This window comes from Hyla sarda, chromosome 2 (assembly GCF_029499605.1).
Source record: "Hyla sarda isolate aHylSar1 chromosome 2, aHylSar1.hap1, whole genome shotgun sequence".
Taxonomy (NCBI): domain Eukaryota; kingdom Metazoa; phylum Chordata; class Amphibia; order Anura; family Hylidae; genus Hyla; species Hyla sarda.
The window spans coordinates 304,372,402-304,388,397 of record NC_079190.1 but is presented as its reverse complement, the minus strand read 5'-3'; the positions used below and the strand labels follow the sequence as shown (position 1 = coordinate 304,388,397).

General features: G+C 39.5%; 1 protein-coding gene across 5 annotated transcripts in view; it reads right to left on the bottom strand.

The window, feature by feature from the left end:
* KIF21B (kinesin family member 21B) overlaps positions 1-15,996 on the bottom strand; it is a 768,527-nt gene that overhangs the window by 175,249 nt on the left and 577,282 nt on the right. For all 5 annotated transcript variants that reach the window (XM_056557611.1, XM_056557612.1, XM_056557613.1 and 2 more), the window contains one exon: positions 13,785-13,984. In XM_056557611.1, coding sequence (XP_056413586.1) covers positions 13,785-13,984 — 200 coding nt within the window. The remainder of the gene's footprint in view (positions 1-13,784; positions 13,985-15,996) is intronic.

Here is a 15,996-nt window from a genome sequence, read left to right as displayed (position 1 = left end):
AAGGGTCCTGGTCCCGTATCGCTTCCTGAGAGTCCATCGCAAAATCCTGCTCTTAGGTCCCACTTTCACTACTTCCTTATCCAAGTCCTCCTACTCAAGGAGAACATCTGCTGCTGCCAGCCAGATGGCAACTCTCCTCTATCCCTCCTTCTTCAATCATCACCTTTTACAGCATTTGCTGTAAAAGGAATATCATCGGCATTATGTCATCGGCATTATGTCATCGGCATTATTTAATTCCTGGAAAGGCCGATTATGCCCTTGTTAAAGGGGTTATCCAGGAAAAAAACTTTTTTTTTATATATATATCAACTGGCTCCAGAAAGTTAAACAGATTTGTAAATTACTTCTATTAAAAAATCTTAATCCTTTCAGTACTTATGAGCTTCTGAAGTTAAGCTTGTTCATTTCTGTCTAAGTCCTCTCTGATGACACATGTCTCGGGAAACGCCCAGTTTAGAAGCAAATCCCCATAGCAAACCTCTTCTAAACTGGGCGTTTCCCGAGACAGGTGTCATCAGAGAGCATTTAGACAGAAAAGAACAACCTTAACTTCAGAAGCTCATAAGTACTGAAAGGATTAAGATATTTTTATAGAAGAAAATTACAAATCTGTTTAACTTTCTGGAGCCAGTTGATATATTTAAAAAAGTTTTTCCTGGAATACCCCTTTAAGTTGCTACTATGTCCCATGTGACCAGTCTTTATTGAAACCAATAATATTCCCAAATAATGTATGAACAGGGCTAATTCAAGTCAAATGCATGCGCTTGTTAAGGTGATGCTGTGTTCCAAACAGAAAGATGTGACCGGTGTTTGCTGAAACCAATACTATTCACAAAACATTTTTCACAGGGCTAATCCCTGTCAAATGCATGCCCTTATTAAGTTGATGATATGTCCCAAACAGAAAGATGTAGCTAGTCTTTAATTAAATCAATTTTATTTACAAAAAACGTATTAACAGTGCTAATCCCTGTCAAACTAACACCCTTGTTAAAATGATGCTATGTCCGAAACAGTAAGATGTAACTGGTGTTTGCTGAAACCAATATAATATTAACGAATAATGTATTAACAGGGCCAATCTTTGTCAGATGCATGCCTACAACTGCTTGCTGTATCTTTTATTTTGTATCAGTCTTTAAAAAGCTGTCTGGGCTTTGTGGGCTTGTCTATGAATTGACAGGAGGACCAGGCACAGCTGATACTGTTGTGTAATGGATCAACCCAGCGTGTAATTACTGCAGTATGAAACGTCCTGTGGGATATGCTATCTGGATATGACTCTTGGTGCTCTAAACATCCAGGCTAAAGAATGAAATGTCCTAAGAAACTTCAATACAGGAAAAATATAAAGATGTAGCACTCACCAGGTCACTAGATAGCATACAAAATTCTTCTTTATTGCATAAAAACAGTCATGTAGTACAGCAGTATAGCAGGGAGACTAATACAGACAAAGAGAGTGTGGACAGGCAACGACCGTTTCCCACCTATGCAGGTGCTTCTTCCGGCCTCCACTGGTGTAATCACATCAAGGGTGTATTCAACCCCTTAACAACCACAGACGTATATTTACTTCCGTGGCCGGCTCCCGATCTGTGAAGCGTGCTAAGAATCTAAGCGCGCTTCGCATTTGCGGGGTCCCGGTTGCTATCAGCAACCGGTACCCATGGCTAATACCGTAGTAAAGAAATATATTTACATAATACAGCGGGTGCTACTACTCAGTAAGAAAAACACCTCCAACAGCCAAGAAAAAGAATACTGTATAGAGTGCACACCGCAAAAATAATAATATACTCATATAGGCCCAGATTTATCAAACTGTGTGAGAGAAAAAGTGGAGGGATTTTCCCACAGCAACCAATCACAGCTCAGCTTTCACTTTACCTCAGCTTGTTAGCTGAGCTGTGATTGGTTGCTGTTGAAAAATCCCTCCACTTTTTCTGTCACAGTTTGATAAATCTGGGCCATAGTGTACAAATTTATATCTTTATTGATAACATGATTTTATGAAACAGCACAAAACAAGGGCTAAAATCAATTAAAAAGCTCAACAGAGCATGACCCAACATGGGAGAGGGGCCATGAACCCCCTCTCACCAATGTCCCGTCCCTGGATATGACACACTAACTGTGGTTCTAAATATACACAAATAACGCAGATATGCCTACTGCTATTGCACTAAATACATTCCAAGCAATGTCAATATATACTAAAACAGCATCATCACATATTAGGCAATAAATAAAGTGCAGAATAAATAGCAGGCAATATCACCAATTGGCAGCAACCACAGACGGAGAATCCAGTTGATTCAGTGTAGGGACGGGACCCCAGAACCCCACACGTTTCGTCACTGGTTGTGACTTCCTCAGGAGTGTTGTGGTCTTAGTGCCCTCTAATCCTATTTATATGCTTATCTAATTAGTTACAATACCTGTCAGGTGCATCAGTGGGGCATCGCGCCACATATCCCGGAAGCCGACGTGGACTTCCGTCCCATATGCCGGCTTCCGGTAGTAGGTCAGGAATCCCGCATCTATTCTCGCGAGAATCGTGAGTCACATGAACTCAACATGTCATGTGACTCCCTCATTACTATCAAGAGGCTATTGATAAGCGCGGTTCCACTGCGCTCAGATGCATAGGGGACTCACGTGACTCGTCCAGTCACGTGAGCTCCACATGTGATCACATGTTTCTTAGTTTTGTACCATGTTCGCGCATGCGCAATTTAATTAACTAAATCCCGGGACCCAGACTGATACAACAGTGGCGAATGGTGTCAACCCATATGGTAAGTATATAGTATAATAATATACCACTCATATGTCAAGTAATGGACCTAGCATGTTGCTAAGGCAAACCAATAATCAATAATACAATAATTATAAATACATTTAAAGGATAAATAATCATTTAAAAAAAGTTTTTTTCATATGAATATAAACATAATATTGAGAAATAATAAGATAAAAATTATATATACATATAGGTACCCAAATTAGTGGATCATATCTTATTAGTTAATTTGGAGACTATCAAAGAATATGTGTACTACATGATTAATATAAATGTACAAAATCCATCCATAATTAAACCAACAAAAAAGATCTTATAGATATGTGTGTATATATAGCTTATAAAATTACATATATACTATATGAAAAAATCTCTTTTGATTATGTGAAATTGTGAAGCCCATACATAAAATTTTATAAAATATGTGCATACTACATAATAATATAAATGTGTGAATACTACATAATTATAATTAATTCATAAATTCACGTGTAAAAAATAAATAATGCAAAAAAATGTTTTTATTTTTTAAGAAAATTCATAAAGACTGCGTATATCAAATTTATTAAATAACCCATATGTATATATAATTACTACACAGTTATATAAAAAATTTTTTTGTTTTTTTTTTGTTTTTGTTTTCTAGAGCGAAAATCATAAGATTAGAAGTTAGTGTGTCATATCCAGGGACGGGACATTGGTGAGAGGGGGTTCATGGCCCCTCCCCCATGTTGGGTCATGCTCTGTTGAGCTTTTTAATTGATTTTAGCCCTTGTTTTGTGCTGTTTCATAAAATCATCTTATCAATAAAGATATAAATTTGTACACTATGGCCCAGATTTATCAAACTATATGAGAGTAAGAGTTGAGTGATTTTCCCACAGCAACCAATCACAGCTCAGCTTTCACTTTACCAGAGCTCATTAGCTGAGCTGTGATTGGTTGCTGTCGGAAAATCACTCCATTTTTTTTCTCACAGAGCTTGATAAATCTGGGCCTATATGAGTATATTATTATTTTTGCGGTGTGCACTCTATACAGTATTCTTTTTCTTGGCTGTTTGCCATGGCTAATACCGGACATCGCTGATCGCGCTAATGTCCGGTATTAACCCTTTAGATGCCGTGATGAAAGTTTATTGCGGCATCTAAGATGGGAGAATACACTGCTGGTTAGCTCAGTGGAGCTGTTCGGGACCGCCACGGTGAAATTGCAGCATCCCAAACAGCTGAGAGGACAGTGGGAGGTGTCTTACCTTCTTCCCGGCTGTCTGATCGGCGTTTGATTGCTCCAAGCCTGAAATCCAGGCTTGAGCAATCAAGCACAGAAAACACTGATCAATGCATTCCTATGGCAATTCATGGAACAGTGCCTGCATTCAGTGTATGCAGTATTATAGCCCCTAGTAAAAAAAAAAAAAAAGTTAATAAATGTGATTTAACCCCTTCCCTAATAAAAATCAGAATCAACCCCCCCCCCTTTTCCCATAAATAAAGTGTGTAAATGAAACTAAAAACAAACATGTGGTATCGCCGCGTGCGTAAATGTCCAAACCATAAAAATATATCGTTAATTAAACTGCACGATCAATGGCGTAAGCGCAACAAATTCCAAAGTCCAAAATAGCGTATTTTTTGTCACTTTTTATACCATAAAAAATGAATAAAAAGGTGATAAAAACAAAAATGGTACCTATAAAAACTTCAGCTCACGGTGCAAAAAATAAGCCCTCATACCGCCAAAAATAAAAAAGTTATAGGGGTCAGAAGATGACAATTTTAAACGTATTAATTTTGGTGCATGCAATTATGATTTTTTCCAGAAGTATGACAAAATCAAACCTATATAAGTAGGGTATCATTTTAATTGTATAGACTAACAGAATAAAGATAAGGTGTAATTTTTACCGAAAAATGTACAGTGTAGAAACGGAAGCCCCCAAAAGTTGCAAAATTAATTTTTTTCTTCAATTTTGTTGCACAATAATTTTTTTTTCTGTTTTGCAGTAGATTTTTGGGTAAATGACTAATATAATTTCAAAGTAGAATTGGTGGCACAAAAAATAAGCCATCATAGGGATTTTTAGGTGCAAAATTGAAAGGTTTATTATATTTAAAATGTTAGGAGGAGAAAATGAAAGTGCAAAAACTGAAAAATGCTTGGTCCTTAAGGGGTTAAAACAAAGGGGGAGAGACCAAAACCTTGATATATTAACATAGAAAACCACTTAGTGCAACAAATGCCTAATAAAAACATTACAAGAATGAGCGTAATGCTGCCCTATCGTTAAGACCAAAAGGCATTACACCGTAGTATCCAGCAGGTTTCACTTAATAACAAGGTATCTCTATTGGCACCATCCTTAGGAATCGGAACATGTTCAATTTCCGCAAATTTTAATATATCTGTTTCACCGTAATTCTCGGACATGAGAAATTAACCGAGGGGCACCTTTACTGGTTCTAATGAAATACATATGTTCATGTATCCTTACAAACAACTGCCATTTGGTTTACCTAATATAAAAGACTCCACATGGGCAGATTAAACAATTTACTACATACACTGCTCAAAAAAATAAAGGGAACACTAAGATAACACATCCTAGATCTAAATGAACTAATCGTATGAAATACTTTAGTCTTTACATAGTTGAATGTGCTGACAACAAAATCAAACAAAAAATATCAATGGAAATCAAATTTATCAACCCATGGAGTTCTGGATATAGAGTCACACTCAAAATCAAAGTGGACACTACAGATCCAACTTTGATTTTATGCCCTTAATACAAGTCAAAATGAGGCTCAGTAGTTTGTGTGGCCTCTATGTGCCCGTATGACCTCCCTGCCTGGGCATGCTCCTGATGAGGTGGCGGGATGTCCTGAGGGATGTCCTCCCAGACATGGACTAAAGCATCCGCCAACTCCTGGACAGTCTGTGGTGCAACGTAACGTTGGTGGATGGAGTGAGACATGATGTCTCAGATGTGCACAATTGGATTCAGGTCTGGGGAACGGGCGGGCAAGTCCATAGCATCAATGCCTTCCTCTTGCAGGAACTGCTGACACACTACAGCCACATGAGGTCTAGAATTGTCTTGCATTAGGAGGAGCCCAGGGCCAACTGCACCAGTATATGGTCTCAAAAGGGGTCTGAGGATCTCATCTCGGTACCTAATGGCAGTCAGGCTACCTCTGGCAAGCACATGGAGGGCTGTGCAGCCCCCCAAAGAAATGCCACCCCACACCATTACTGACCCACCGCCAAACCGGTCATGCTAGAGGATGTTGCAGGCAGCAGAACGTTCTCCACGGAGTCTCCAGACTCTGTCACATCTGTCACATGTGCTCAGTGTGAACCTGCTTTCATCTGTGAAGAGCACAGGGAGCCACTGGCGAATTTGCCAATCTTGGTGTTCTCTGGCAAATGCCAAACGTCCTGCACGGTGTTGGGCTGTAAGCACAACCCCCACCTGTGGACGTCGGGCCCTCATACCACCCTTATGGAGTCTTTTTCTGACCGTTTTCTGGACACATGCACATTTGTGGCCTGCTGGAGGTAATTTTGAAGGGCTCTGGCAGTGCTCCTCCTGTTTCTCCTTGCACAACGGTGGAGGTAGCAGTCCTGCTGCTGGGTTGTTGCCCTCCTACAGCATCCTCAATGTCTCCTGATGTATTGGCCTGTCTCCTAGTAGCACCTCCATGCTCTGGACACTACGCTGACAGACACAGCAAACCTTCTTGCCACAGCTCGCATTGATGTGCCATCTTGGATGAGCTGCACTACCTGAGCCACTTGTATGGGATGTAGACTCTGTCTCATGCTACCACTAGAGTGAAAGCACTGCCAGCATTCAAAAGTGACCAAAACATCAGCGAGGAAGCATAGAAACTGAGAAGTGGTCTGTGGTCACCACCTGCAGAACCACTCCTTTATTGGGGGTGTCTTGCTAATTGCCAATAATTTCCCCCTGTTGTGTCAATCAGTGTTGCTTCCTGAGTTGACAATGTGATTTCACAGAAGTGTGATTGACTTGGAGTTACAGTGTATTTTGTTCCGCAAGTAATAAAATGTCTAACAGATAGGGATTCCTCCTAACAGAATATCTTTAATCCTTGAATTTTACTTGCAATGTAAACATTTTCCACAAGAATAATTGCCAGTGGTGGTGGTGGTAGATGATAACGAAGTGGATTTACTCACTTTTTTTCTTTTGGACATTTTTTTTCCTTTTCATGGTCTATTCACACGTACAGTATTCTGTGCAGATTTGATGCGCAGATTTGATGCGCAGGATTTTCTGCTGCAGATTCCAATGTAAACTAAATGACTGAACACAGCTTCAAATCCTGCGCATCAAATCTGCGCAGAATACTGTATGTGTGAATAGACCCTTAAAAAGTCAGCAGAATTTTGTACGATATCTACTGGTACGGGGAGCCGAGCAAAATACAAAATTGGGATTGGATCTGGGTTTGCCGTGATAGGCTCACTCATCTCTATTGTTGTTCAATTATAAGAAATTTGTGTGTGACATTATTGTATTCAGTTTTGCAGTGTGTGAAGTTGCTATTTTTAGGGGCAACAGTGTGAGCTACTCTGAGGAGGTTGTTTTGGTATAGAGGATAAGGATCTGCTGCAAAGGTAAAGCGCTAAAGATATCTGGGCATCAAACGCTACAGAGAAGAGAAACAAGTCATCATGGTCTGGAGGAAACAAAACAATTACAGAGAAGACATCACCTGTGCCCCATTAGCCACCTGTGCCCCATTAGTCACCTGTGTCCTGTCATCTGTGTCCCATTAGTTACCTGTGTCCTATCACCTGTGTCCCATTAGTGCTGAAGTCCGTATTTAGCAAGAAAGAGTGTCCTAGCGCACCCTTATCATTGCTTTGGTACAAGAGCTGTAGTTTCACATGATAAAAACCACAGGACACCTGACTTGGAAGTTGCTTTATTTGATAAGTAGAATAGAAGTAATTTTCTGTGGCACGCTACACCGTGCGGCGATCATGTCAAGTATGCAATTTGTTAAAAATCTGAATCCCACCCACCCCTAATTCCTAGACAATGTAGGAACAATGTGCAATTGCCGACTGGAAAGCAGAGAAATTTGAGGGAGTTGGGGCAGTGTTTAAATCTACAATATTTAAAGGGGTACTCCGGTGAAAAACTCTTTTTTTAAAACAACTGATGCCAGAAAGTTACGGTAAACAGATTTGTTAATTATTCAAAAGAAGAGTGTAATGTCCGGCACTGCTGCTGATATTCTCACGTTACTGGACTATGGGACGTGTAGGAGTGTTCCCCGAAGTGTTGGTGGTGCTCTGACTGTAAGTGGTGAATCACAAATCTTGAAGCAAAGAGGAATGGTAGAAAAAGTCGGCAGACTCACCAAAAACTTCTTTTCCAGGGTAATTTCTTTATTTCATACTCACATATAAAAAGTAGATACAAAAGGTGGGAGAGAGGGATCACAGTGGGGGGTATTCACTGTCTGGCGTCAGACTCTGTTTCGCTCGGCACTCGAGCTTCTTCTGGCCTGAACAACTAGGAATAGTGGGCTGGTTCTTATACAGGTGGGTTCACAGGTCTAATTTCTTAGTACCTCCCAACTGTAGTGACGTCTGGTGTGAAGGCGTTAGCTTAAAGACAAGCATCGATTACGCCTTCCTTATACCTTCTGTCATAAGAAAACAGCTTATTATAAAAACAATCAAAAGAAAAAGAAGTGTGATTTAAAAACAAGGGGCATAATCCACTTTGTCATTCAAGCCTAAAGGACCTGTTGCTGCGGTATGAATAATCCATGGATATCCCACGTAGTAGAAGCCCACGGGGGAAAACCAGAAGTACTTACCTTTTCTGGAGTGGAGAGAGTTAAATACAGACCAGGTATTGATCTTGACCGCCTCCTGTTGCAGCGAGAAACATATTGGATTATTCATACCGCAGCAACAGGTCCTTTAGGCTTGAATGACAAAGTGGATTATGCCCCTTGTTTTTAAATCACACTTCTTTTTCTTTTGATTGTTTTTATAATAAGCTGTTTTCTTATGACAGAAGGTATAAGGAAGGCGTAATCGATGCTTGTCTTTAAGCTAACACCTTCACACCAGACGTCACTACAGTTGGGAGGTACTAAGAAATTAGACCTGTGAACCCACCTGTATAAGAACCAGCCCACTATTCCTAGTTGTTCAGGCCAGAAGAAGCTCGAGTACCGAGCGAAACAGAGTCTGTCGCCAGACAGTGAATACCCCCCACTGTGATCCCTCTCTCCCACCTTTTGTATCTACTTTTTATATATGAGTATGAAATAAAGAAATTACCCTGGAAAAGAAGTTTTTGGTGAGTCTGCCGACTTTTTCTACCATTCCTCTTTGCTTCAAGATTTGTGATTCACCACTTACAGTCAGAGCAACACCAACACTTCGGGGAACACTCCTACACGTCCCATAGTCCAGTAACGTGAGAATATCAGCAGCAGTGCCGGACATTACACTCTTCTTTTGAACATTTTACCTCTGTGAACTTTGCATTGTTCTTGAGCACGCTAACATGACTGATACCACGCCACAAAACATGGACACGGACACGGAAGGGATGTTGAAAATGATGGAGGAAATAACACTCACAGGGAGAGAGGATCCGGGGGGGTATTTTATGGAATGCAATTTCAAAGAAGATATCGAGCTCATTGATATAAAATCATTAGAGCAACGCATTCTGAGCCTATCTGAGAAAGAAATCAATATTTTCTGGACTATTAACTCACTCCAGTCCTATCTGCATAGTGAGCGCACTCCACGTGGATTACGAGCTTACAAATCACCTGTACGATTCCAAGATGACCTTACATTTGTTAATCTATGGAAGCAGGCACACCATGAGCATTCCATAAAACTGTTACAAATTGTGCTCACTAGAAATAGAATAGAGCACGATAAGCTCAATGAAGACCTCACAAGAATTAAATCTGAATACCGTAAAAGAGCCTCAGATGAACAAATACGTGCATTTTTCCCTAAGCTGCAAAACAGAACAGCTTCCTTACAAGAAGAAGTAAAAAGAAAGAAACGTGAAAAATTCTTAAGGGATAAAACTGATTATGACCAAGACAAGGAGTTCTTGTGGTACCATAAATCCACTATACCACCCAATAAGAATTTTCAGCAAGCACGGCGTCCATCACAGTTTAAACTAAGAAACCGCATAGATACCGCATCTAATGTGAACAAGGAAATCAACATCAAAGGCAATAAACAAGATCCAACTGATAGAGTCCACCCTTTAGGAAAAGACACACACGGCGAGGACGGAAGAAAAGATCTGAAAGAGCCAAAGAAAAGAAAAACAGACCGTTGAGACAGGACCATAAAGGAATCGATCGGGAGCACCCTCCGTCTAATGTTATTAACCTCACTTCAGAGACATTGAATGAAGCGACAGTCTCATTGTTATCGAGAGGACTGAATTATGGACTGACGGAGCGGTTCGACCCAGTGACATTTGAAATAGACTTGGCTAAGTCGTTACGGGACATCAATCTATTTAAATTTTTTCATAATAAAAATATCACTGAGCAGACTAAATGTGAAGCAGATTCACCAGCAATGATAGATAGTCTGGGTTTTTTTTCCAAAAGAATGTACTCTACTAGAACAGGAATGTATAGAAATGCTGGCTAGAGATTTTGGTGAACCTAATTATGCAGAAAGAGAGGAATACGATCAGTTACCATTTACCAAAGGAAGGAAGTCTAGATTTAACCCTCCGATACCACCCGGAGGACAGTTAGATTTATTTCAAAACTCAGTTTTACAAGATGTTCGATCTATACTATACAGGGAAGTACCAGTTAATTTAACAAAAGCAGAACAGACAGCACTCCATGAGCTTAAAAAGAGAGATGACCTTGTGATAATTAGAGCAGATAAAGGAGGAAGTGTTGTACTTATGTACAAGACCATATATACACAAGAAGCCGAAAGGCAATTAAGTGATAGGTCAACATACACTCCCCTCAAAACTGATCCGACTCCTAAAATTCTTAAAGGTCTAACTACACTCCTACACAAGTTCGTTGAACAAGGGATGCTGTCTAAAAAGAATGCGGAACGCCTCATACCAGAGACACCCAAGCCTGCAACATGGTACCACCTTCCCAAAGTACATAAAGCACAGACCCCACCCCCGGGACGCCCCATCGTCTCGGGAGTGGGGTCTACCACTGAATACTTGTCTCACTACTTAGAATGGCTATTATCCCCTCTACTCCCCTCCATACCAGCCTACATCAAAGATACTCTACACTTACTACAAACAATCCAAACAATGAATTGGGAACCAGGTTGGAACCTATGCTCCATTGACGTGGTCAGTCTCTATACCAGAATTCCCCACGAAGCCGGTATAGGAGCTGTAAAAGAGTTCCTAAAATGGTCCAATAAGTCTGCAGAATTCATTCTATTTGTAGAGGAGGCACTCACTTTCTTGCTAAGTAACAGTACATTTCAATTTGCTGACCAGTGGTATAGACAGGACACCGAGACCCCGATGGGTACCCCGGTGTCCTGTACATACGCAAATTTGTTCCTAGCAGTCTTAGAAAGTCAAATTATTTTCTCATCCCAGAACCCATACATCTCACAAGTGAAATTGTACATGCGTTATGTAGATGATATTCTCATAGCATGGTCAGGCTCTGAATCTCAGTTCAATGATTTCGTCACCCATCTTAATTTAACAAATACAGCGAATACGTCTTTTACCTCTCACTACGGCGGTACCTCACTTGAATTTTTAGACCTGAGACTATTAGTAACAGGCAACAGACTTACAAGTGAAGGATACAGAAAACCCGTATCTAAGAACACCCTTCTTCACTACAATAGTTCTCAGCCTAGCTCAGTGAAGAAGGGAGTTCCATACGGACAGTTCGTAAGATTACGGAGAAACAATGAATCTGATGAGTCTTATAACACACAAGCAGAAGATTTAACTAAACGCCTGTTAGAACGCTCCTACCCTAGTAAGCTGATAAAAGATGGAAGAGAGCGAGCAGACAATTTAGATAGAAAAAATCTTTTAGTAGGCAAAAAGTGGAAAAAATCGGAACCAACTAAAAAACGATTCTCTTTCACTTTCCAGAATTCACCTATAAATCACATAATTGAACAAGCGGTTAGAAGGAACTGGCACATTATAGAGGGGGATCCCGACATAAAAGAAGTAGCCAGCCGCAAACCACTTATTTCATATAGAAAAAATAAATCTTTAGGCGATATTCTGCTAAAAAGTCGAAAAACACTCCCTAAGAAAGAGATAACATGGTTAGAGAGCTCTATACCAAAGGGGAATTATGCTTGTAAGTCTTGCAACTTCTGTAAATTTAATGCACAATTGAAAACGATGCGCATGGGCCCAATAACCCACACTGTTACAGATTTAATAACATGTCGTACCAAACATGTAGTATATGTTATATACTGCCCGTGTGGCTTCTACTACATTGGAAAAACTATACGCCAGTTATGCGCGAGAATACGTGAGCATATGTACTCACTGCGCACACTTAAAGGTGCACCACGCCTAATATCCCACGTAGTAGAAGCCCACGGGGGAAAACCAGAAGTACTTACCTTTTCTGGAGTGGAGAGAGTTAAATACAGACCAGGTATTGATCTTGACCGCCTCCTGTTGCAGCGAGAAACATATTGGATTATTCATACCGCAGCAACAGGTCCTTTAGGCTTGAATGACAAAGTGGATTATGCCCCTTGTTTTTAAATCACACTTCTTTTTCTTTTGATTGTTTTTATAATAAGCTGTTTTCTTATGACAGAAGGTATAAGGAAGGCGTAATCAATGCTTGTCTTTAAGCTAACGCCTTCACACCAGACGTCACTACAGTTGGGAGGTACTAAGAAATTAGACCTGTGAACCCACCTGTATAAGAACCAGCCCACTATTCCTAGTTGTTCAGGCCAGAAGAAGCTCGAGTACCGAGCGAAACAGAGTCTGTCGCCAGACAGTGAATACCCCCCACTGTGATCCCTCTCTTCCACCTTTTGTATCTACTTTTTATATGTGAGTATGAAATAAAGAAATTACCCTGGAAAAGAAGTTTTTGGTGAGTCTGACGACTTTTTCTACCATTCCTCTTTGCTTCAAGATTTGTTAATTACTTCTATCAAAAAATCTTAATCCTTCCTGTACTTATTAGCTGCTGAATACTACAGTGGAAATTATTTTCCGTTTGAAACACAGAGCTGTCTGCTGAATCACGAGCACAGTGCTCTCTGCTGACATCTCTGTCCATTTTAGGAACTGTCCAGGGTAAAAGGAAATCCCCATAGCAAACATATGCTGTTCTGGACAGTTCCTAAAATGGACAGAGATGTCAGCAGAGAGCACTGTGCTCGTGATGTCAGCAGACAGTTCTGTTTTTCAAAAAGAAAATAATTTCCGCTGTAGTATTCAGCAGCTAATAAGTACAGGAAGGATTAAGATTTTTTTAATAGAAGTAATTTACAAATCTGTTTAACTTTCTGGCACCAGTTGATTTAAAAAAAAAAAGGTTTTCACCGGAGTACCCCTTTATGTTTTTACGCATTTTGCACGGCCTTAGCTCCCTCAGACAGGTTCCTCATCATTAGATGGGGGAAAAACTTAGAGGAAAGGGAGGTGACACCATTTTCTACCTCCCCAGGTGACACAAACCTTAACTATGCTGCTCCTGTACACCTTCTTGGTACCTTTTAATGTCTTCATTCACACCCTGCTGTCTCCTGTATCTATGATGATGTAATATAAACAAAAATATGTAGTAATGATACTATCTGGAAGCACAAAGCACTTATAAGGTATACATAAGGAATACGTAAATGTGATCGTTAATTTAAATTTTTGATCAGAGTGTTCATATAAATAATAATTTATCCAACTTCTTTATATAGGACTTACAAGGTATTTCCACGTGCTGGCAGGGTAAAGCTGTGTAAGCCTCTTCGACGCAGAGAAGTAGCAGAGAATTCCCCAATGTCTTCCATTATATCAGTCAAAGATGCTAAAGATTTGGTAATATTTTTAGAAGAGGCTTCAACCAGTGGACTTATGGACTCTGCAGACACTGCCTTCAGTTGCCATGAAAGGCAAGGCTCTCCCTTAAAACAAGATAAAAAAAAAGAAAAATACATGTAGAAATGTATATTTGGCCATTTCAAGACAATGTTAAGAATCTGATCACTATAAAAGCTGAGTTATATGTAGTACTTTTACACAGACTGTTTTGAAATTTTTGTGTTGCTTCATTCCAAGACCTTTCAACAGAACGGTATGCAGGGCCGTGCACTTTAATGACTCATTGCAGGGGGTAGCACCCATTAAAGGGGTTATCTTAGTTGTTTTTTTTTATTTTTTTTTGTGGAATCCTGCCCCTCTGCCTTTTACTTGATCAGGCTGTTCCTCCTGGGGGGTGGGGTAGCGGGACAATGAATGTAATGCAAATGCCTGAAGAAAATGCAAATGCTCACCATGACTCCATAAGGCATCCTAGTTAATTTGTTTCCCCCATAAATAACCCTGAAAATCAAGGTACTTTCTGGTTTGTACAGGGTTAAGAGCTGCAAAAAACAATGACCATCAGCCACTGTGCTTGTTTACTGTGTAAGCTGCTGGAGGAGATGCCTTCAGAAAGCTGAGCATCTCACGGGGTTACAAAAATAAGTGTATATAGATTAGGTAGGTGTGTGCGCCTAATCCAATAAGGGACATTTACACAATGAAGAGCTCCCGAAAGCTGAAGAGAAGGGACTGTAACATTGCACAGCGACGTGTTGTCTACATGTAGATGACTGTCGTGGTGTTTTAAGAACTATGGACTTTCTTTTCCTGGAAAAGCTGAGAGTAACATGGTATGTCCTTAGCAAAGATTATACTTGTACATTACAAAGTAATATAACTTTAACATGTGCAGCTATGTAAAGGTATTTTTATTTGGCTGGAGTTCTTTTTTAACATGATTTTTAAGGTTAAAAAAGTCTTAGAGTTTGAGATGGGAGATACTGACCATGATGTAAATTAAACCCCTTGAGGACGCATGACTTTCATTTTTTCATCCTTATGTTACATAGTTACATAGTTAGTATGGTTGAAAAAAGACATACGTCCATCAAGTTCAACATAATCATAACACTTTCAATTTTCCACCAACAGACCTACTGTATATGAGGGCTTGTTTTTTCTAGTATCAATTTTAGTGACATTGTTCATTTTACCACAAAATCTATAGTGAAACCCCAAAAAAATTATATAAAAAATTAATAAGTAAATATTGTGGGGTAAAACTGAAAAAAATTGTCATTTTGCAACTTTTGAGGGCTTCCGTTTCTATCTAGGGGACTTTTTGGTAAAAATAACACTTTATCAACTAATATAGGTTTTGTTTTATTTTACTACTTTAAAAAAAATTCTTAATTAATTAACTTTTTGTATGAAAATTAGTATGTTTAAAATTGTCCTCTTCTGACACCTATAACTTTTTAATATTTACGTACATGGGACTATATGAGAGCTTATTTTACTAAGCTATAATCTGTAGTTTTTATTGATACTATTTGATCGCTTTGTATTCATTTTTTTCTGGTATATGAAGTAACCAGAAATATGCAATTCTGGACTTGGTATATTTTTTATGTTTATGCCATTGAGTGTATGGTTTATTTAACATTATATTTTAATATACACATGTGCAGATATGACATACATTAATATAAATTTTTGTTTACGTTATTTTGTTTAAAAATGGAAACAGGAATGATTAAACTGTTATTAGGGACGGGCTTATTCAAATTTATTAACATTTTTCTCACACTTTTTTCTCTATTTTAAAGTCCCCATAGGAGACTATTACATGCAGTCTTGAGATTGTATACACTAAACAATGATGTGCCATAGCACTGCATTGATCGGTGTTATCTGCGCTTCATTGCTACTGCCTGCCATGGCTTTTTGCAGCAAAGGAGCACCGATCGGATAGCAGGGAAGCAGGTAACATACTTTTCTCTGATCGGGACCCTGTGATTTCGCTGCTGGTGTCCCGAACAGCTACCCGGGTGTGTTTTCTGGGACTTTTAGGCGCTGCAATCAACTTTGAACACAGTGTCTAAAGGGTTAG